General features: G+C 41.9%; 1 protein-coding gene across 5 annotated transcripts in view; it reads right to left on the bottom strand.

Annotated features, from left to right (window-relative positions):
• Nucleotides 1–455: 455 nt before the first annotated feature.
• The window catches only part of cntln (centlein, centrosomal protein), an 89,142-nt gene continuing 66,194 nt past the window's right edge, over nucleotides 456–23,403 (bottom strand). For 2 of the 5 annotated variants that reach the window (XM_039800002.1, XM_039800010.1), the window contains exons 24-27: nucleotides 22,439–22,624; nucleotides 17,046–17,243; nucleotides 12,099–12,173; nucleotides 456–1,291 (exon numbers count right to left, since the gene is read on the bottom strand). In XM_039800002.1, coding sequence (XP_039655936.1) covers nucleotides 1,181–1,291; nucleotides 12,099–12,173; nucleotides 17,046–17,243; nucleotides 22,439–22,624 — 570 coding nt within the window. In that variant the 3' untranslated portion in view covers nucleotides 456–1,180. Of the gene's footprint in view, nucleotides 1,292–12,098; nucleotides 12,174–16,406; nucleotides 16,619–17,045; nucleotides 17,244–22,438; nucleotides 22,625–23,403 lie in introns of those variants that run through there. The other 3 variants (XR_005639182.1, XR_005639181.1, XR_005639184.1) reach the window with 3 other exon arrangements.

Below are 23,403 nucleotides of genomic sequence, written 5' to 3'. Positions count from 1 at the left end.
AAAGAAAAAAGGATGACTTGAAGGAAAGAGTGTGTGGTCTCTTGTGTAGGATGCCAACTCAAGGACAGAGAAGATCAGGATCATGGTTTAATATTCAAAATGAATAATAAGAGCGGGAGGAAAAGGAAAACAGATAAAAGGGGTTGGAGGTAGTTATGTCAAGGATGTAACCACTCCTCTAATACACCCCTGTGCTGTGCTGTGTGTGTGCTCATGTGGACCCTTGTTAATGATGTCAACAGCAGGGGTCACTTGTTACAGACAGGAATCATGCCAATAGTCAGCATGTCAATCATGTATGAGAACCCTGCTGTCCACCAGAGCATCTTCAGTCACAATCACATGACTGACAGTCCTGTGAACTGCTGAAAAAAAAATACGAGTGACCACATAGAAATACGACCATGAAACTCCAACAATAATGCAGTTTTTGAAGAACAAAATATAGCCAAAAATAAGTGAAATTGGTTTTTATTTAGCAAATAAGAGCTTTTCAGAAGAAAATCATAATATCTATACATTATTACCATATCAAATTATAAACAGAAGAAATGCAGAGTAGGAACTATAACATATGTTAAACATCCACAAACCTTCAGAAATAAATACTTGCAGTGCATTTGATGAATAAAATGCAGCGGGCTTCAATCATTAGATATGTTTTCTGAGAGCAGTGTAGTAACCTCTTACAGTGAATATTCTGCTCTGTGCTGCACTCTTGACTTTCTCAAAGTGTCGACTTGGCATTGCTAGGTCAAGTCCCTGCACCCTAAGGTCCTTCAGGTGCCAAATAAATTAGGGAGAGAGGTAAAAGAGGGCAAAAAAAAAAGTCTAACTTAAACATTAGCGTAAGCATTTGCCTTATCACCCCAGGTCTGCGTTGAGAGCGGGGGAGAGTGGCTGCACTGTAAATTAGCTTGGCCCTAAAGGGGCCTGTCTGATAGACATAGTGCACTGAGCGCTAACACAGATGTCGAGGGCTCATTTACAAAAGCCGGGCTGCTGTGTTGAGCCAGTGGCCCAGAGTGAGTCGACAGCGCTTTTCTCACAAATATTGGTTCTGCTGCCCCGGCTCAGCTTGGCTCAGCCCAGCTCCCACTGAGTAGGAACCGGGGAGGGAGTGAAGAAGGGAGGGAGAAAAAGAAGAGGATGACAGTTTTCCCAGCTTCAGCCCAGGGAGTCAGGCATTTTCGCTGACTGGTGTTGCGAGCGTGGCCAGCTCTTCTGTCAGCACTTTCCTCTCCTTCATCTTCACGCGCAGAGCCTCCATTAGCTGGCCGGCAGAGGGGATCTGCAGGGGAGGGGATGGATAGAAAAAGGGTGTGGGGGCGGTAGTAGAAGGGGTTAGAGAAAATGAGGAAAACACACAAATTCACCACTATAAAAAAAAAAAAAAAAAAGTCAGATTTTTGACACCTGGCAGCTTTTCAGAGAGACTATGTGCTGTTTTGTGAAACAACAGAACCTCAGATGGGGCCTGAGGACTTTTCAAACTTTTGAGGGACCATCCATGTTGAGTGTTTTTACAAAGCAATTTATAAAACAGGCTACACAGCAGCAGATGTCTCCCCATCCGCTATCTCCACTATCTATTTTGCAAGGGCACGGTTGCTGCCACCGGGGCTTAGCGCCACTCAGGACGGTTGTGATTTGTTTAAAGAAATAGAAACAATCTAGAGCATTTTTTCCCTATCCCAGAATAGATAAGCTGTGTAGGCAGACATACATTGCACATATGGTCTGGCAATGTGAAACTAAGCTAAAGCTAATATGAGGCGTCAGTAGTCTGAGTCAGACTAATCGCCATAAACAGATATCTGCATGAATGCAGAATGTGTCGGCAACGGGACAAGACTGGTTTCCGTTTGTAGTTTGTTTGTAGTATTGACCAATCACGTTTGAGCGGACTTTGGTTGCATGCAGGTAAACAGTCTGTGAGGATAGGAAAAGAGGCGGAACGCATTTGCCAAAATGCAATCTCAGAACCCATCAGCTGTCATCTGACAAGGATTTAGCTTTTTATTAGCTTTTTTTTTTTATTGATCTGCATTCATATGCAGATATCTGTTTATAAAGATTAGCCAAAATGGGTATCTGGGCATAAAAGATCTACAAAATGCATCGACTGACTATAAACGGCTGTTGCACAGAAGAGCAAGTCTTGTCCTGGATATTCGTTATCTGCTGGCTACACTGGAAATATTGGCCATTTCCCCCCAAAGGCTAAATTGTTGTCGGACCGATAGCCGATGGGTTCCAAGATTGAAGTCAGACAAATCAAGAGGGCATCTGCCAAATCAGCCTTCTCATTCTGTTACTATCCCTCCATTGCAGCTCAGCCAGGACCCACTTTAGGAGGAAACTAAATGAGAACTTTTGTACTAAAATGGCCATAACATTGGAAGCTCTCCACTCGATTTAACAAAACTCATATAAGCTTTAGTTTCTATTTTAGAATTAATTTTGCATTGGAAAAGGACTGTGAATGTTGTACCTCACAATACATTGGAATTGTGTCAGAGGGGGATCTCTTCTTGGCCAATATGGACAGGAGAAATGATTACAGCATCCAAAAAATGTGGGCATGTGAGTAGTGTTTTGTGACAGACTTAAAAAAATGTTTAATTGATAAATACACTACACTTTCCCCAGAGTGATCACTTTAGAGTAGACACGTCTCAAGGCATAACAAAAAACATGAGCATCGATGGGGACATTTACAGCATTGTTGTGTTTTTACTAGACTGTGTTTATGCTGGGAATGTGAAAGGATGAGAATATATGTCCACTTAATCATACAGGATTACAAAGTTTGAGTATGAAGGAACTATATGTGTTTGGTTAGTTGTTGTCGTGGAAACAATGGAAGAAATAAAAGAAGAGGTGAGCAGGCTTCTCCTCAGAGTTCTGGCTAATTTTGTTTTCCCTCTGAATCAACACAAGGATTTTATGGTCATTAGGGCACCTGATCAAAGGCAGGCGTTCATACTGTATAGCCTATAGATATTCACTTTAAGTTATGTGCAGCCTTTTACAAGCGCCTTTTTCAAGCGAGGGAAACAAATTCATTCCCTGAGCAGTTGTTTCCTAAGTCACATGGCATAAGATAAGATGTGGACTGGCCAAGCTGAAAATAGTGACTTTAATATCATAAAATCTTTCACTTTTAATCTCTTGAAAGAGAATGTGAAAACATAAGCCATTGAACCATACACAGAGAAAACAGGCTGACACAAGTCTGAAGTGCTGTAACAAACTTTGCTGAATAACATCTGCATCAGGGAATACAAGGTATCATGTTTCTTTGAAGTGATTAACACAAACTCATATTAGAATTAGGTCTGCAGCTGACATGTTTTAAGGACATCTGAAACTATCGTCTTATCAATTTCCAATATGTCTGGAGAGAGTGGGAACCTCACGCTGGCCCTTGACACATCTCTCCTCTTCATTAAAAGGTAACAGGAGCAGAGAACACAAGGCCCCGTGTGCCGGGAAGTGTGTGTGTGTGTACGCACTTGAGCATGTGTGCTGTGGGGAATCAGTTCCAACAGCACTGGATGCATCAAACACACAGCGCTATTCCTCAGAGAACCACTACACTGAAGTAACTGCTGAGACAACTCCCTCTGCCTTTGTCCTCCAGGGAGAATTCACTCTCTCTGTCTCACACACACACATTCACATCGGCACAGACACACACACACATGCGCACAATTTCCCAATCAGCTAATTGCACTTAGAGCCACTAACTATGCAAACAAACCCACTAAAATAGAGACACAGCCACAACACAAGGCTCTATGGGACAGCAAAGAGGGAGACTGGATCATTAAAAGTACCGATATGGGAATATGGGTAAACAACACTAACAGGTAAACATGATCTAGATAAACCTAAGATGAGTGAAATTTAAGTCTGAAACAGATGTTAAAACTATGAAGGAAACCCTATCTTCTTTCCATTCCTTCATCTTAAGTATTTTTACGGCATTTTAAGTCTTTAACTCGGACAGTGGAGAGACAACAAGACACAAGGGGAAGAGAGTCCTGGGGATGTTGCGCTTTATGGTCGGCGTCTAATCCACAGGGGTGCACAAAAACTGTGTAACGTACTGTATAGGCATAAATACAACAGCATCAACATCTTTATAAAGCTTCATTAAAGTTGATTTATGTCAAGTACAGTGAGAGAACATTTTGGTTTCTTGGTTGATAAATGATTCTATTGCGTTTGATAAAATACCTCTCATTCAGATTCATCTCCCAATGGTGAGTATGTGACTCACATCAGCAGATTCTGGCACAAGGAAACACAAGCACTCACACACAGGCTCACGGACGGGACAATCAGGACTATCCTTTCCTTTCATCTAACTGCCACATTTGCTGGGGACCAAAACCCTGCAGGATGGTTGGAGGTAAGCTGTGATGCAGCTGCTCTACCGCATCCCCTGGGCTGCTTAAGGCAGTGTTAGGAACTGGCACTAATGTTATGCTACAGTTGATTTAGCCGGGCCCCTGTCCCCTTTGGCACAGCTAGCCTTCGCCAGCACTAAGCAACGCAGCCGCGGTTTTGCAAGAGGCCCTGTCCCCTATGGCAACACTAAAAAAGCTACTGTAGCATTAAGCCATGCTAACTCACGTCCATTACTATTCAACAGGCCCTGCAGAGCAGACCTTTTGTCTAGGTGTGATTTCATGAACATGTTTCAGAAGTGAACTGACATGTAAAGCCACTGACACTGACAAGCGTGTGTGTGTAAGAGTGAGTGCGTGCGTGTGCGTGTGTGTGTGTGAAGACAAGAACAAGAGCTACAAGCAAAAGGTGTTTTTATGAGCCAATTAAATGACATTGCTATTCTACAGCCTGGGGCACACCTCAAGGCAAGAAGCAGCTCAAAGTTGAAGCACTCCAGTGACCATTGTCTGGTAGTGGCATTACACACATCAACTTTTTTTTCTTCTTAAAAGATCGATCATTCCAGCTCTTTTGTCTTCTCCCTCGGAACGTGTTAGTGCAATTATTTCCAAGGGCCCAATTTGTGAGTAGTTGTAAAGATTGTGTCAGACTGCTGGATATCTAAATGAGTCAGAATGAAGAGGGAGGGGGAATCAGAGAGCCTAAAAGAGATATAACGGGGTACGTCTTTCAAATTTCTGCATTCCCTCAGCATGTTACTATTGAGTGTTCTTTCTCAGTTATTCACTAGTTTACCACCTTATCAATATAAATGTAGTATAATTAGGCAGATGTTGCTGCTTAATTAAACCACAATTTTAAAAATTACATTTGGGTCCTTCCAAAGTCCTACTGGAGTGTCTACCTGTAACAACAGCATACCTTATAGTTGTACAGTGTATATCTGTAATAAATCTGTGTAATAAACAAGGATGTACACTACTGGTTAATCTAATAATCACTATAAAAAAAGTAAGGCTTTGGATCTGATTGGCACGACAGGAGTGTTTTCACAGAGGTGAAGGATTCCTGCTATAAATCTTTGTCCCTGGCTGGTTAGCCGTCTCCAATCTAGGCCACTATTCAAGGTAAGGGAGAAGTAGTTACAGTAGTTTTATCACAGAGAGGTAAAAACAGCTCTTTGATCTTTGATCTTCTCACTTTTGTTTGAAAATCAAATTTATCAAACGGGGGAATAACAACAACAACAGCATGATAAATAGATTAAAAAAAAGCTCAAGCACAAAGGCACCACACTAAAAAGTCTTGCATTTGATTATCTCCTATAATGAATATGTCACATTTGCAAAGAGGGGCTCAGGTAAGAAAATCACTAAAGCACCGACAAGCCTATTCTCTCCCTCTCCTTCGTAATTACCTACCCCTGCAGCGGAGCAGATCCCTCTCTTTTCTCCCCTTTAGGTCACTAGAGACTGATATGAAAGGGAATTGGACACTTGGGGCCACAAATACTGTAATTAAAAATCTCTTCTTTTCTTGATACGTTGTTTGGAAACATCATTTCAGTGCGCAACATGCATTTGTTAGGGATCTGACCTAAATACACCCAAGATTAAACACCGGAAAGCACCGGGTCTTTGTTTCAGGTTCCTACTCATTAGGTGTGAAAATGAGGTGATTCAGGCACGATTGGGGTATAAATATAGAAAGGTGATATCCATACAAAACAGATGCAACCTTTAGGTAGAATTCAGCAATCAAGAACACATCCGTGATAACCAGTATGGCTCATTGGCCGTGGTAATGTACTGGAAAGCAGTTACAATCAACAAAAGTGTCTGTGCCTGCGGCAAACTGTCACATACAAAACAAGAAGGTGCTAAGAATTGTTCCCTTTCAATGCTTGTTACCTGACATGAGGGAATGTAACGCATTTCGTCATCTATTCAATGAGAAAATGTCTACTTTCATCCTTAATTTTCTTCCTGTAGTAACTTAAAAAGCGAAAGTCCACTATGCTCCAAAGGACGACCCTAGGGTACAATCAAACTGGCAGCAACCTTAAAGCTCCAAAATAGCATCATGACTCAAGAATAAATAATACTATTATTCACCTGGCCTATTTTAACTGATCTCCGGAAATGTGCTGTTTGATATACTGTAGCTTCCCTGGTTAAGTAATCAACCCAACAGTTTAATGACTAAGAAACAGCAGCAAAAAGCTGTATCTGCCGTTTCTACTGATGTGAAATGCAAGTTGAACGTACAGGATAACTCACAGTGGGCTCTGGTATTAACACCAGTCGACCCCTGGGATTGACCCTCCTGGTCCCTGCAACTGTCCCAGTGACATATTTACAGTACAAAGGCTCGGCTTGAGTCCCCTCCACACACATACAAATACATTTAGAGAGACAGAAAAAGAGTGGCTGATTTAATTAGCTCAATCATTAAATGAGGCTTAATTAGAGTCACTTTCCTTCAGAGAGTGTGGGACTCCGAGCTGTTCCTTGTCGTTACAGAGGCATAATGAGCCACACAACACAACACACTACCCCTCACCCTCACAGCACTGACAACAATAGAAAACTTTCTCGCTGCATTAGCACTGTAAGTAAGGCATGGAGCCTTTGATATGTTTAATACCGAGGGTTAATGATGTAATGCCCTATGGAACTACCCATATGATGAGAGGCTTTGAAAAGAAGTGACATGAATAAAGTCGGTTATTTAACTAGATAAATTATGTCATTAATATCGTAGCAATAAGCAGCAGCAGCCCCTCCACAAAGTTCAATAAGGGTTTGAAATTACAGGAAAAATTCCAGGCCTGTAGTTCATCCATTAACGCCCTTGATGTTTTATAATAAGTCCAGTCGAAATTGGTCCAGCCTGTCTCTACTAGTGTCTTAATGTAATGTTCACCTGCTTGTTATAGTTTGGAGGCTGATAAGAAGTGATGCTTGTACGTCTCCCTCGGGTGTGATTGTGAAGTAAATATTAGCAGGCCCTCAGCGCCACCCCATACCAGTAAACCAAACCACTGTCCTCTCATAAAGAAATCAACAGAGTCAATGACTTTTTAAATGTTATTATGCTGTCATGAGGCTTGAGATGGGTATGTGTGTGTACAAAATGAGTCTGAAAAATGATCTGGAGGGAGCGTGTGTGTTTGCATGCATGTGCACACACTTGCATGCACATGGTCCTCTTGTTCATTATTGGCCAGCAGCAGAAGCCAGTCATTTCCCTGTCTTCATAAAGACTTGGCCCATTAAATTCTACCTCCAGTCAATAATTAGGACTCCACAAATAAACCAAAGGCAATTAAATCAATGCTTCCCCGGGCCGGTGCCTGGACCCCATGGCCCACATGGACACTCCATCTTCTCTGCTGGCCTTATTCATGGTGGGTTGCGGTGGAGCATACAGTACACCCCCTGGCCTGCTCATGATTATTACATAGCACCGTCCCTCAATTCTGGCTATGGAGCTCCGCCTATGGTGGCTCTCCACTGAGAGGCGTAGGGTTTGATTTCATTAACTCAACAGTGGAGGTGAAAGACGAGGAAATGAATGCAATGTTTCATTTGGTTTTGAGTAGACGTGTGGGGCAGCGGTGAGGGGGCTCCAGAAATCTATGGCACTTCTTTGGCATCAACGGAGCAGTAACTCAACGTATTCACATCACCTATCTCGATGCCTGCAATGCACGGTTTGTCGATGTGTTGTGGATGTCTCTCTTTCTTGTTAGGTTGACATGTGGCAGCGCACGACAGCGATGGTGAACAATGGCCCACACATAGAGACACAGATGCACACATACATACCACTCTTCAGCTCTTTCACATCTGCACACACACACACCCACACCCACACCGAGTGAGTGATGGGTTTGCTATTGACAGGGCCACTGAGATAATAAAGTGCTGTCCCACTGGCAGCTCCATTAGGCACTGACAGTGACAAGATGAGGCTGTCGTGAGAGTGCACATGCACACACAAATACATACACATACCCAGACATACACACACAGTTGGACACATCCTCATCCTCTTTCAGTGACAGCCAGCCAGTTAAGGACATGGATCTCTCTCTTTCCTTTCACTGGGTCTATTTCTGTCACTGTGTCTTTTAATCCAAAGAAGTGTGTGTGAGTGCAGCTTGGGGGTAAGATCATATCACTATTAGGGGAGTGTGTTATTAGTGTCACAGGCAGGGTGACAGGCCAGGCCATTCCACTTCACAGATGTTCTGCTTGGTGAGCCTTTCATAAGCTATGACAGAGAGTAGAGAGGCAAAGAGGATAGAGTATGAGTTCTTGAAGTGTATTCCCTCACTAAGAAAACGCTCACTTCTCAGCATTAGCGGACATGTGCGGTATAGACATGTTATCATAACGTTATCAAAACGTCAACATTAGGAGATCTACCTTAATTAACTAATAGACAGGCACTGAAATTGTCTTCATAGACCCTTCCCTTGGTCTCTTAGTATGTAAGATGTCACACCAGCCTGTCAGAAAAAAACGACAGAATGCAGAGACAGAGCCTGGTGTCCTTTTGATACGACAGCATGCTTTTAAAAACCAGACGAGATAGAGAAGAGAGGAAAAATAAATAAAAATAAATAAATGAAGAAAAAAAAAACAGAACTAGATGGACTTGAAAGAGGATAGAAAAAGTCTGTTGCAGTGGGGGAGGGGGGGAGAATGACTGCGGTGGTCCCAGCGGTCCCCACAGAGACCTAGGGGCAAGTCTCAGCCTTGTCATACTCCAGTCTTCTCCTCCTCCACTACTCCCCCCCCCACCTTCCACCATCCCTGTTCTGCCCACGGAAAACGTCGATAGCAGGCTGCCGGTGCCGAGGTCTCTGGTGGACACTAGCTCATTCTCTCGGCATCGACAGGCCCGCCAAATCAATATTTAGTTCCCCACTAACAAGCTGCCTCGGGGTCTGAGCCAAAGAGAGAGAGAGAAAGAGAGGGAGAGAGAGGAATGCAGGACAGTGGAGGATGGCAGAGAGAGACAGAGAACAGGGACTGAGAGCTGTCCAGCTAGAAGGGAAAAACATGGATTCAGTGTGTGTGTGTGTGTGTGTGTGTGTGTGTGTGTGTGTGTGTGTCTGTGGGAGAGGAAGGTGGAAAGGTCAGAAGAAGATCTGGGGAACAGGAGAACAGTGTCTGGTGTGTGTCGTGGTGTGAAGGCGACGCATGAGTGCCTGTGGCAGCCGCTGACAAGAACACAGGAAAGACACACACATACACAGAGTCGACACTCTCAATCATACTCATATCACAGCGAGCAGACGTTGACAGTACTCAAGTAAACCTCCAGCAGAGCACTCACAGATGAGTGGCTGCACACGCGCACACACACACACACACACACACACACACACGCACAAACACACACACACACACACACACCCACACACACGCACACGCACACAGGATGTAGTTGCTTTTCTGTGTTTAATCTTTTGCATCAATGTTGTTTTCTGAGGGCAGGACACATTATTGGGGTTGGAACAAACAATTCTTCCATTTACTGTATTTGGGTTAAACTGGTGCCCAAATTCTTCTACACTGAAGACTAACAAAGCCGCATATCTGCAATGTTAGGCTAAAATATTTGGTATAATAATAGGAATCTAGACAAGGCAACTTGCAATTGCACTAAAAAATGTCTAACAGCCTTTGGCTTTGTAATTATTAGTAGTTTGGATACATAAAGTTACACTATCATTCAATCCTTAAATACAAATTAAACTTGAATGAACATTAAAGGTGCAATATGTAATATTGTGTGTAATACTGGCAGCTAGCGGTTAAAATAGTTACTGCACTACCAATTCAAAATACTGGAGAGTCGTTTCCCCCGCCCCCTCCTGCCCAGACTCGAAGTTCACGGGGGTTGCCAGGCTGAGACCGCAGCATTCACAACAATGTTGCTAGACGCTTTTCTCACATAGCCAGACATTACTCCACAGCACAGCGGAGTAGCTAACGGTAGATGCTGGCTATATTGACAGTCATAAAAGCCCGTGCTCACGCGGAGCTCTGTAACCAACTGACAGACACACTTTTTCGGCTTAAAATTACAGTATGAACCGCTAAAAACACAACAACCTCACTGTCCTCTCCACACGCCAGTCAGGCACACTTCCTCGGCTTAGAATTACAATACGAAACGCTAAAAATACCACTACCTTACCGACGGAACACACTTCATTGGCTTAGAATTATGGCAAAAATCGCTAAACACACTGCAAACTCACAGTCCTCTCTTTCCGATTTACAGCCCCCCTCTCGTGGCTTAAAATAACTCACCGTTGTCGGCTCCAGCCGCTGACGAGGCTACACGCTGTAAACAGCCGTGGGCTGCTTGCCTGGTTCTCCGGTAACGTTAACAGGTAGCAGGGTTAGCATGGCGGCGTTAGCCAGGACCAGTCGGGATCACTTTACTGGCTGTGTCTCAATTGTTTTTGCGGTGAACCAACTTGGGTACTCTAGCTATATAATTCAATGTGAGAACACAAATGTTGAAATGACAAAAATGCCCATCCCTAGTAGCTGTGATAAATTAGCCTGAAGCTAATGCTTACCGGGTTCAGGAGAAAATAAGCCAACTCTGCGTCCTTTTGGGCTCTAAGCTGTCTCCATCTTTCAAATACATCTCCATTATTTACCAGGGGGTTGTTATGTCTCTGGTCACGCAACTGTTAGAAACATGCGGTTTTCTTTTTTTTAGGTCGGGTAGAATCTATCTCCATTGATCCTGTTTGTTTGTTTGCTGCTTTCATGGCTGTACTAACGTTACAGCTGTAGCGCGCTGGGTTTACGTTTTTACAGGTATATCTGGCAACCCGGCCTGGCTGTCAAACTGGGCCGTTGATAACAACACACAGACCAAAACATAAATTCCGTCACGGAATGTAAATTTCAAAAAGAAAAAATACTGAAATTAGTATTGTTGTCAGAAAAGATAGTATTTCAGTTTAACATGTTTCCTTAATATCTGATGAGGCATTGGTGTCATTTTTGGATTTATTACAGTACAAACATTACATATTGGACCTTTAATTATTTTTTAACTAAATTACCAAGCAAAAAGTCAATATATAACAAAATATCTCTTTAATACATTTACCTTGGTAATACTACTTTTAACAATATACTGTATAGCTTTTCAGAAATAAATGTAAACACCTGACCAATTTTAAAATAAACAAGTTTTGCAATGAAATAATTGGTTTCCGCTTCAACCATTTCAATTTTCTTTATAGAAAATTATAAAATAGTGGTGGAGGGATAACAAATTAATACCCCTTTTTGCTTGTATAAAGCAATACAAATCATTGGCCATCTTCCTCCTTAAAGGAATCTTAAGGAAATTACACCAGTACAAGTTTTTGGCAAAGTGTTGCCAAGTAAGAATAACACTCTGCTCCATTTGAACTTATCTTTGTTTCCATAAACTTTAAAAAGTTTCTGCCAATTTTCTGTTCCCTTTTGACACTCTAGACAATAATTGTTATACAAATCTACACCTCAAATAAGAGCTGTTCTAGCCAGGAAATTAATTATACAATGAAGGAAGGCTGCTTATAGCTTTTGTATGTGTAGGAATGAGTGACTTGTGTTATCATTATTGCAGATGGGTGTGAGTCTGACCTTCTGCTGGAGGATGTGGTTCAGGTGGTCCAGCCACTCCTGGTCTCTTGGACTTTCTGAACGGGCTTCTGCCCCCTGCAAACACAACAGCAAATACATTTATTTTAATGACAGGTAGGAAACTAAAAGATAATCCTAGGAATCTTAGGGTTTTGTATATGGAGAAAATAAGAATATTTCAAGTGAATCAGACCAGAGATACTTGATTAGAGAACCTGCTGCTGTATCTTTAGATTGGCCTCTGCGAGTCTCCTGCTTGAGGGCGGAATTGTAGCATCACACCAGCGAGGACCTTGAAGAAGCTCTCTGGAGACTCAGTGGCAAGGTATGCCATTATACGTTTGCGTGCTACTCATGTATAAAGACCTAACAGAGTGGTAGCCTTGTTACTGTTAATGAACAGAAAGAAAAGCGACTGTGCGGCCATATACAGCTCAGCACTAATGCGTTACCTCTTCACTTCAAACCCCAGGCGTCGCTGCTCGAAATGATGTGACGAGCTTTGTACTGCCCCACAGAGACGCGGGGAGGGCAGTAGGGGGAGAAAAGTGTGTGTGCGGCTGAATCTAAAAGTCCCTGCGCTTGCAGACAGACCTAACGGGCACAGTCTTGTGAAGTCTGGGACAGCAAAGGGTTGTCCAATGCCAAAAGTCCACGAGGGGGCTCATGCAGACTTTATGTGAACTTTGATAGAGTCCGCTTCGGGTGCTGACTTCACCAGAGTGCGCTCTGAAGATCACCCAATATTCATATCAATTTTAATGTGAGCCAGTCAAAAAATCTGCAACCTACATTTTAAGGACCTTCAGCTGAGAAAATGATTAACAATGTTAAAGTTAGGTGTACAGTGCCTATCAATCATATTATCTCTATTATTTTGCCTAAAGCAGCCGATTGAACACATGTGGCATAAATTCCAAATGTGTAGAATATTCAGTACCATAGAAAAAAATATATAAACTGCACATAATAAAGGCTTTTTAACCTTTATATTTTAAAAAAAGCAGAGTGCCTTGATTATTGGGAAGAATTAATTTCCTTTCTGCTGGACAACATTTTACACAATTGAGAAAGATACTCAGTGAGCCGGCTGGGACTAGGGCTAAGACGATTACTTGAGTAACTTTGAGTAATTACTAAAAATCATTGACGCAAATTCTTTGCATCAAAGTTTTGTTTAATGCATATAACTATATACAGCCCATTGTGTTTCACACGAATGATTATTACTGTCACACAATGCGCTTACGGGCTGAGTACAGGTGACGTGAAGAAGATGGTTCGGATTGGAAAATGGAGGAAGAGAGAGAAAATAGCGAGGGACGAAGAGAAGAGACAGGCCAGAGACTTTGTTTGGGATCATTTCAAGCTGTAACAAAATAAAAACTTTGTACTCTGTAGTGTGTCTATTGGGAAACCGAACTAGCTTACCACAGTAGCACAACATCAATGCTTCAGCCTCTCAGCAGGAAGCATCTGGTCTAATGTTACGCATGTCCACGGAGCGGACCTGACACAAGGTAACGTTAATCACTAGGATTGCTGGTTGAGATAAGAGCTCTCCCCTCATGACGCAAAACCCGGGGAGTCCACACTGCGATGACACAGAGCTGGTTAGTTTTTTGGTTTATTTTTTTCTATTGTATATTAATATTGCTCTTTAATAAAGCAAAAGTATTACTCGATTAATCAATGTAATAATCAGTAGAATACTCGACTTCTAAAATAATCGATAGCTGAAGCCCTATCTGGGACATTTAAGATTTTGACATTGGCCATATCCATGGCGCCTTTCCATAGGCAGCCCCCCTCACATCTCTCCATTAGTGCATGTATAAGTACTGAGCATGTGTGTGTAATTCAGACCTGTGTGTAATGTGTATAATAATAATAATAATAATAACAACAGAATGAAAACACTGTAATTTCCCTTGCGGGATTAATAAAGTATAAATTATTATTATTATTATTATTTGGATTAAGCATGCGTTTCTCACTGGTGTTCCCCAGCTTCCTGGTACCCTCTATGTGTGATCCCAGGTGATAGCAGTTGGTCTAGGCTAATTTCTGTGTATGCCTTATTGTGCCTGGTGCTCCAGGTAACTGAGAAGTAGGCAGAGACCTGGGGTGGGGAGTGTGTGGTTATAATAGCGAGAGAGAAAAAGAGAGTGAGAGAGGTGACTACTGCTTTCAAGCCTTCCGCAGGGGTGAACATGGTGTGTGAAGGAGTGCATGTGCGTGAGAGTGCTTGCCCATCCTTGGTAGATATATAACAAAGCACTGACCCTCTATCCATCTATCATTAGGTGCAAAACAAACTGGCCTGGCAATTACAGCCTTATTACATCTGGGTCATTAACTCCACAACAAGTTGCCAGGGGAGCCTGGAGCTGCTCGGCCCTCTCTGGTCCTCTGTTGCAAGCTATGGAATGGACAGAGGCAAATAAACAATGTGCAGTGTGATACATGTGTGTAAGCATGTGTGGATGTTTGAGCACACTTTGACTCTTCTTTGCATCTATATCCATACATTGATTTTGTGTTTGTTTGTGTATAGTATATGCTTGTGTGTAAGGAGCAGCTGTACGTTTCTATTTGACTTTTAAAAGCTTTAAAAATCAATTAACACATTAAAAGCACACAAAAAGTGAACAAATTCCTCATTGCCATGAAATAGCTGAAAACATGTTCATTGTTATGCTGTCTATAACTTCAGAACCAGCTGCACAAATACTGTAGCCTCGTGACAACCACATTTCTGTTCAGAAAAATACCTCAAGCAAAAGCTCTGGTTTCTTTGCAGGGACAAATCAACAACCCAAGACTAATGCTCTGGAGGAAAGAAAATATGCAGCCTTTGGAAAAGATGGTGTTCATTACACAGAGGTCATCTGGTCCCAAAGTTCTCCTAAAATATTACCACAACCAGGAATAATTCATTTAGAAATTTTGATAAGTCTGAAATTCAAAAATGCATTGATTTCAAAAGCAAGTACCAGTGCACTACAATGTTAAAAACCTCAGCAAATATTGTTGACAAGAGAAATCTGCCAAACTAAAGAAAAGTAGCAATGGAGAGTTCTCATTTAAAAGTAAAACTGAAAAGTAAAAGCAATCCCATTGGGCCCTGAGCTCTCATTCAGCACACTGGTTTCGCACTACCATGTGAATAAATGAATACACTTGCTATCTGTTGGACTTGTTGAAGACTGCTGGGACATCCTGATAACCTCATGTCACGTCCTCAAGACTACAGAAAAACATCTAAAATCTACAACGGTTGTGCAAAAGCTCTGTACATTTCTTTGAGTGAGGGGAAAAAAAAATCCCAATTCTGAAACAAGTATCATGACACCTCAACTCTGTGCCAAACTTTTAAATCATTTTACACCATTGTTCCAACAATGTGTCGCAAACCAGCCTCAGTTCAGAATGTGGATAGTTTTAGTCGAACATATATCCATTTTTTAAAAGCTCACAACTAGTGAAGTCTTGTGTGCACAGCTGAAGCATAGTTACTGTACATTCAGGTTGGTTTAAGTAGGGTGCACTTGATTTTGTATTACCTTCAAGCCCAAGCTGACCAAAATCTACATATAGAAACACACTTCCATAGCAGGAGTTTCAATTAGTGCACATTTTAAATAGTTTCTCCAAGACCTTCTCCCACCTTAACACACATCTGTACAGATGCTTGTACAGAAACAAACCATTTACCTCGGGATCTATTTCTGACGTTCAAAATTACACCCGGTAACACACACCTATGCTGTAAACCTCACTGTGACACGAAATTTACAATTCTCTGGTGCATGTGTGCATATTCAACAGCACTGTGATGTATGAATGTTCAATTAACAAAACAGGAAAAACACACCCACCATGTTCAGGCACCAAGCAACACACCATTAACCACCATTAATACGACAGAAAAAAAAAACAAGTGTTGAGGAGAAGAGAGTGTTTTACACGCAGAGGTTTCAGCTCTGATAAGGGGGACTTTTCATCAAGTGAGAAACTGTTCCCTGTCATCTCCTGGGTGGAGCTGGGCTGCAAAGGGCTAAAATTGGTTTCAAGTGTGAGTAAGTGCCTAGAGCGCCCTCTCTCATCTTGTGATAGATGGAAGGAAGTCCCTGGGGATGGGAGGTTGATTGTAACATGGGATTGCTAATTGATGACATAGCTGGGTCTGATCTATGGTAGAGAAAGGGCCCATCAAGTTGGAAAAGAGTGTGAAACTCAGACTTTTGCAAGCGGCCGACAGTCAATAGCAAGGATTTTCAGTTCGATGAAAAGAGTTGTACTTACTCAACTTGTGCGGTATTAAATCTTGTATCAAGTTGACAGGTGCTGCAGATGTTGACAGGTTTTTGATCTTGTTGAGAGTAAGAACACCAGCTTTAAACATGAAGCCACATCCTTCTCTATTGGACTGCAACTTCCCAACTTATTAGTGACATACCTTGGTGTGTGGTTCACCTTTACTTGGTGTTCAACCTTGCTTACCTGCCAGAATCTATCTACCCATTAATAAGAGAAGGTCAGACAGAAGCAGAGATTTCCAGCAAGGCTAGATACTGTTAGATAAAGGCGAAATGAATTTACAACAGAAGAATTATGTTTCTACATATTTCCTCTCCTCTACACCAATGCCAATCTACAGCATCTGTTTCCACAGGATAAGCCCAAGTTACTGTAGCACCTCATTTAGTCTCAATTGAAAAAGAGGCAAAGCTACAAGTTGATATTGATGATATAATGTCTTTCCTAGTCCTCTGGTGCAATCACAAGGCAGAACCTGCTGAAAACTTTTAGGATGTTTTTAAATTTGACAATACAGAAAATCTATTATAGGTATGTTGAGTGCTCTGGGTGTAATCTAGACTTGATATAGATCCTAAAGTTGGCATTTATATGAAATGTTGACCTACTGTCCCCTGGCCTTACCTGATCAGTGTCCATTATGTCCGCGAGATCATTCTCTGACATATTGAGGATGGAGGCAGCGATGGACTTGGCTTTGATCATAGACTTGGCTGAGAGGCCGCCCTTTGCTGCCACAGCGTTAGACTGCCTCAACCTCCTCCTCTTCATCAACTGCTGCTTGACCTCTTGAACGTCTAAAAGTATTTCACTGGCCAGGGCCTGAAGGGTGAGGAGAATAAGGAATAAAAAAAGAAGAGGATGATGAAATGGATATAGAAAAACAAGAGGGATAGCTCTGCCTGGCAGATGAATAAATGAAATTGATCAAGCATGCGCCAGAGAGGCCTAGTACATTATGGAGGAATATTGAGTTTGACACACTCAGATTTTCTTCGGTTTCGCCTCACGCTCCCTTGTAGGAATGTGGACCTGAGGGTTTGTTGCCCTGTCGATTGAAAGCTGAGGGAACACAGCTTTGATACCAAACGTACCCCAAGTTTTGCTAAAATCTCCACAGACAGAGAATCATGCACCAGGGAGAGAAAGAGAGCTACTGAAAAAACGCCATTCATTTATTTATTTGCTTTCGGAATGTCTCACAGTACAACAGGGCAGCATAACACTGTCAATAATTAAGCTATGAGGGGCTGTTTCAAATGTTGCCCGAGTGAATGGGAAGCGAGACGAGGCAGGCCTGGGATGGCACAGTTGTCGGGCACTAAATGGGAGTTTGCTCTAAATACAGAGAGACAATTAAATGTTAAAACTGCCACTGTACACGAGAAAGTCAATAAAGTAAACTCCCCTTTGCTTCATTTTGAGCTTATTGATCGAGGCAATAATCTTCTGTATCATTCCCTTGTAAGCTTGCTGAAAAGCTGACCTTGGAATAGATGGTCAGATGAGGGAAAGATAGAGACAGGAGAACTTGCTGTACACAAAAACAAAATAAAAAAAACTCTTGGACAGTACACAATATAGCCAAGCAAGAAGTACAGTGTGTGCACACATACAAAAACAAAAGTACAAACATATGAAAACACTCAAGTGCATTACAGTAACAAGGGTAATCACACATGAACAATGTTGAATTGCAGCAAACATCTCAGCTCCTCTCTCTTAATTTCACACAGGTGGACCAGGTGCAGTTTACAAAGCAAGTGGTGGTTCTCACAGGAGAGTACTGAATAAGTGGTTTGAGGCTCACAGCTGGAGTACGTGGAGGGTTGCTATTTGTCTATTAGCAACATCAAATATACACAAGCAGAGTACAGGCATTCAGAAATTCAAAGGAGATAAGTAAGAACACCAACAGGATCACATTATACAAAGCCCATACGGATTAAAATAATGATAAAGTGAAGAGAACAAGGGTTAAATACATTTACTCACAGAGCAAACACTGGTTTTTCATCTCACGTCTAATGTATAAACTCTAACACTTTAAAATAAAACAAGAAATGTGTGAATTGTCCTTTGAGTCAGCGAGTCCAGATGCTTTTCGACTTGCTCCTTCTAAATAACAGAAGTGAGACCAGTTTGATTGAATTGCATTTCAAATCCAGTTTCATAGGTGGCCTACCACGTCCATGTAGGTGTAAAGAAGCAAAATAAGACTGATTAAAGAGCAAAAATCATAATAACCATCGTCCACCTCCTAATGAAGGGAGGCAGCTTTAGCTCTTTTTGGTGATCTAAGAGCTGTGTGTTTACCCTTAAGGAATACACAGCTCATTAACTAACAGTCGGAGATCCTATTCTTTTATTTACAGCCTAATAGATATTCACTGTGACTAGTCAAGGGTTACATTCAATTGACCTAAACCCTGCATGTGGAAGAATCTAGAAAGAGATTAAGGGTTGAATTTATCACTCATTCTCAGCCCTGGGAGAGACAAAGGGTGGGAGTGTGGGGGGGGGGGGTTTGGAGGGTCTGTGTGCGTTTGCAAAGAGCTCTTAGCCTGGCTAGTACACAATCACAATTGCCAGAGGAGCAATTTAGACAGGACGAGGATTACGGCATAGAGATGGGGATCAAATGAGCAGCAAAAAGATATCCTCTTTAATAACTAGCTACCTCTGAACCTCTTCACACACATGAGGACACAAAGGGCCATTCAAAAACATAAAGAGCAGAGCGGGAGGAAAAAGAAAGGCTTTCATTTTGTTAGATTAGGCAGGCACTGATGTAAAAAAATAAACAACAACTGCTGTTGACTGTTGTTGGAATACCCTATAAACTAGAGTGAGATATTTAATTATGTAAGCACCTTTAACAGAAAGGGTATGTGAAAGGGATCCTATAAGGTAATCACAGGTAATGTGTTGTTACATCATTGTGGTACTTTGTATCTAAGACATACAGCATTTTCAAGTCATAACAAAAATACTCATACATCTTCAGAAAAAAAAAAAGATATTACCCAACCTCTGTACAATGTTGCACTTTCCAACAGAGATGACAAGTCAAAATATTCTTTGCAAGATAACTACCTTTAGTGTGTGTGTGTGTGTGTGTGTGTGTGTGTGTGTGTGTGTTTGTGTGTGTGGTTAGTCACTACATGCAGGGCCACTGTTTAGCAGTTCAACAGCAGTGCTTACAGCCTGGGGCGTGTGCAGGGGCCAAAAGGGTTTGCTGGCACACAATAAAAAAAATCTCCACACAAAAATAAACACACACAGTATATACAGGCACAAAGAACAAAACAACAAGCTCATAAAGACAGACACACACAGACACACACAGACACACAGACACACAGACACACACACAGCCCTCCGGTCCTGATCAATACATGACAAGAGTAAATCTCCTCCGGACGTCAGGCAGTCCAATCAAAGGGCTTGGTGTTCTTATAGGGAATCACAGGAGCCAGGGGGAGGGAAACAATGATGTGAATCCTCAACAACAACACAATGGCCCCACCAGCCTTGGGTTATGGGAATGGAGGAGAGGAGTTATACGAGCGTGAACTGTATTTCTATGCATTTTTATACACGTATGCTTTCACATGTAGTGCAGCCTCTATTTGTAGGTTACGTGTAGATTGCATGCATGTGCATCTTCTTCACTATGTAAATGCATATGTGTGAAAAAAGAAAGGCTGAAGCTTAAGATGTGTAAAAGAAATCAGAGGTTAGGAAAGGGAAACAAAAATAAACATCCTATCAACCTCCAATGCTCTGCTCAGATGCAAGTGAGCCATACAAGGACAAGAATACTTTCAGTAATTTCTGGTTGGTAAGGACAAAAGCTATGTTTAGCTGCCACTAAACTGTGTCCATGATCTGCCACTTGATTTATGTGTGTGTGTGCCATCACTATCTATCTCTGCCAAACCGCTTCCTCCTTTGATAGACAGGTGTCAGCTGAACAGAGTTGATGGACAGACTTTATCAGTCTCTGCCAGACACACAGGCAGACTGACACAGACACACAAACACACCTCAAGGTGATGGATTAAGCCGAGACAAAGACAATAGTGCCCATTCCCATTGGGCACACATTATTATCACAGTGATGGCCTGTGTCTCCCTATGTATTGGAAGAAAGTGGAAATGCATAATGGCACATAGACACATTGTTACAAATCCATCCATCCATCTGCTGACACTTATCCAGTTGCAGTGGCTGCAGGCTAAGCAAGGCAGTGCTGACGTTCTTCTTCCTAGCCACATCCCCAAGCCGGTCCTGGGGGCTCCTGTAGTTTGCCCAAGTCAGGTGGGATGTGTGATCTCTCCAGTGTGTTCTGGGTAGGGCTGGACGATTAATAAACCGAAATTCAGAACCTCTAACCAACGTAATTTTCCCATGTCAGTTATTTTGTTTTTTAAAAAAAGAAATCCTGTTAATACTTTCCCCAGTGTGTCTTCATGTACTTTCCTCTTAAAAACATACTACCGCGTGTGTAGTCACGTGACTGCTCCGTCCAGTCTGCCTCATGGAAGCAACACATGGAGAAGAACTTAAACACAGAGTCAACTAAGTAACAGGAGCAGCTTGCAGCAAAGAAAAACGTAGTGTCCGTCATTTGAAAACATTATGGCATTCAGACGACACAGAAGTAGTAAGTTTAGTCAATAAAAGGTGACTGTGAGCCGGTTACCGATCAAAGCGAGGTCCTAGTCGTTTCTGCTTAAGTTTAGTTGACAAAACGTGACAATCATGCGGTGACGACAGTTACATTTAGACACCAAAACGGTGAAGTGATTTATTTTCTAAAATTATTTTAGAAACTTGCTTTCTTACTTTTAATAACTAAAAAAAAAACATTTTTCACAACATGTCTTTATTTCAAGCAATGTGTGCTGTGATTTAAATTATTCAATAAATAACCATAAATAGTGCATCTGTGGGTTTCCTTCGGTTATTTAAAATTCGCAAAGATAAGATATGCACGCTTTCATTAGGAAAAAAAAAATCCTACCTTTAATAGTTGAGCATATTTAAAGTACAACTAGAAAATCTCGCAGTAATTGTAATCGAGGTAAAATGTTCAATTCATCGTGATTTAGATTTTAGGTCATATCGTCCAGCCCTAGTTCTGGGTTTCCTCCCAGTTGGACATTCCCAGAATACGTCCACTGGGAAGCATCCAGCTGACGTGTCATGATCAGATGCCTGAACCACCTCAAGTGCTTCCTTTCAATGCAGAGGAGAAACGGTTCTATTCTGGGCTCCTTCTGGATATACAGCTTGTAATCAAATGAGCTGCTCTTATTCTTTTGATCACTACCTAGACCTCATAGGCCTGAAATGTCAATTAACAGGTAAATTGAGAGCTTCGTCTTGAGGTTAAATACCCTCTACACCCCAACAGTATGGTACAACACTTGCGTGATTGGCGACACCACACCAGTTCACTTGATGATTTCACTTTTCATCTAGAGGTAATTTAGAGTGGATTGTCCACAAATCGCAGGGTTGGCGGTTTAACTAGATGTCAAAGCCTCCTTGAGCAACATCCTGAACCCCAAGTGCTGGCGAGTGCTGAGAGCTTTGCAAATTGCATGCATTTATTTCCACTTAAGAACAAGCCTGAGATACTTAACTTCTTCACTAGGGGCAGCAACTCGCTCCCAGCTGCATTTACTTATTCTCTGGGGAACATGGCAAGACATTGGCACTCCACTGGGGACTTGTGGGTATTTCCACAACCACCTTGGCAACTCTGGAAAAGGACAGTCCAGACCCTAGAGTGGGTGCTGTGCATAGAGGTGATCTAGTTGGTACAGCATCACCAGGGAGGTGACATTCTGTTTGCAATCAGCCTTTATTTTATTTACAGAGGTCAGCATGCCAAGGCCCCCGCCTTTAACTTTTGCCCAATTAACCTGGGGGGTGGTACACTCAGAATCATTACAATTCACAGGTGAAGAACTTGCAGGCACACACACCACAGTTAGTGAAGTACCTTGATGAAAGAATGAAGCTGCTCCAGCTGGGAGTAGGCTTGACCTAGCTGTCTCTGAAGCCTGTCCAATGCATGGGAGCTCTGCTGGGTCAACCCCTCCATTTGCTCAGTGGCCGTCTGTTCCAGTGCAGCCAAAGCCTGCTCGCTGGCTCCCACACGAGCCTGCAAGGCATGCATGCGGTGCTCCTGTAAAGAAAAATAGCAGGCAGAACTAGTCAGCTGAAGGCAAACAATCTTTAGAAAGCGGAGATTCTGCATAGGCCTGTGTGACATTTGCGGCAATTGTAGTAACTGTGTATTTGATTTTTTTTTTTTTTTTTTTACTTTGCCGACTCTAGTGGTAGTGTTTAATCAGGGACATTGAGAATAAATGGACTGAAAACAACACTTACTTTTTACCATCAGAATAATTTTAAAGATGCTATTATCACAAATAAATATTCCTAACATACAATTGCCTATGAAAATATTTACCCTACCCTAAACTTAATTTTGTATTTAAAAAAACAAACAACTGTTTTCATTATTTACAACTTGGAATTAGTTTTGCACGTTTTTATACTATTTTTATGTATTTATACATTTGAGTCTTTTTCTGTTGATCAGTGTCAAAAATACATATTTAACAATCTGTGATTAAAGCTTTAGTGCATAACTTTTTGATATTAATGAACGTCCGTTACAAATGAGTTGATACAAAGCTAATTAAGACTCCACACAACTCTGTCTGTATTTCTCATATGGCTATGTTCAGAAGATTGTGTCCTCCGGTGACTTTCCCACACAGAAACTCGAGTGAAGATAATGACCTCTTCTGAAGAGTCCATCATGTTTTTTTTAGTCCTCCTGTCCTCCTTGACTACTAGCAACTGCATGGAGGAGGGGTGGGGGTGCGTGCCTGACAGCGTTGTTGTCATTACTTAGAATTCCTCATAGGGGAGACAGAAACTACGCACTATAGCTTT

The sequence above is a fragment of the Perca fluviatilis genome, chromosome 1 (assembly GCF_010015445.1).
Source record: "Perca fluviatilis chromosome 1, GENO_Pfluv_1.0, whole genome shotgun sequence".
NCBI lineage: Eukaryota > Metazoa > Chordata > Actinopteri > Perciformes > Percidae > Perca > Perca fluviatilis.
Note: the sequence above shows the minus strand (reverse complement) of the source record. Positions and strands in the feature narration are given on the sequence as shown.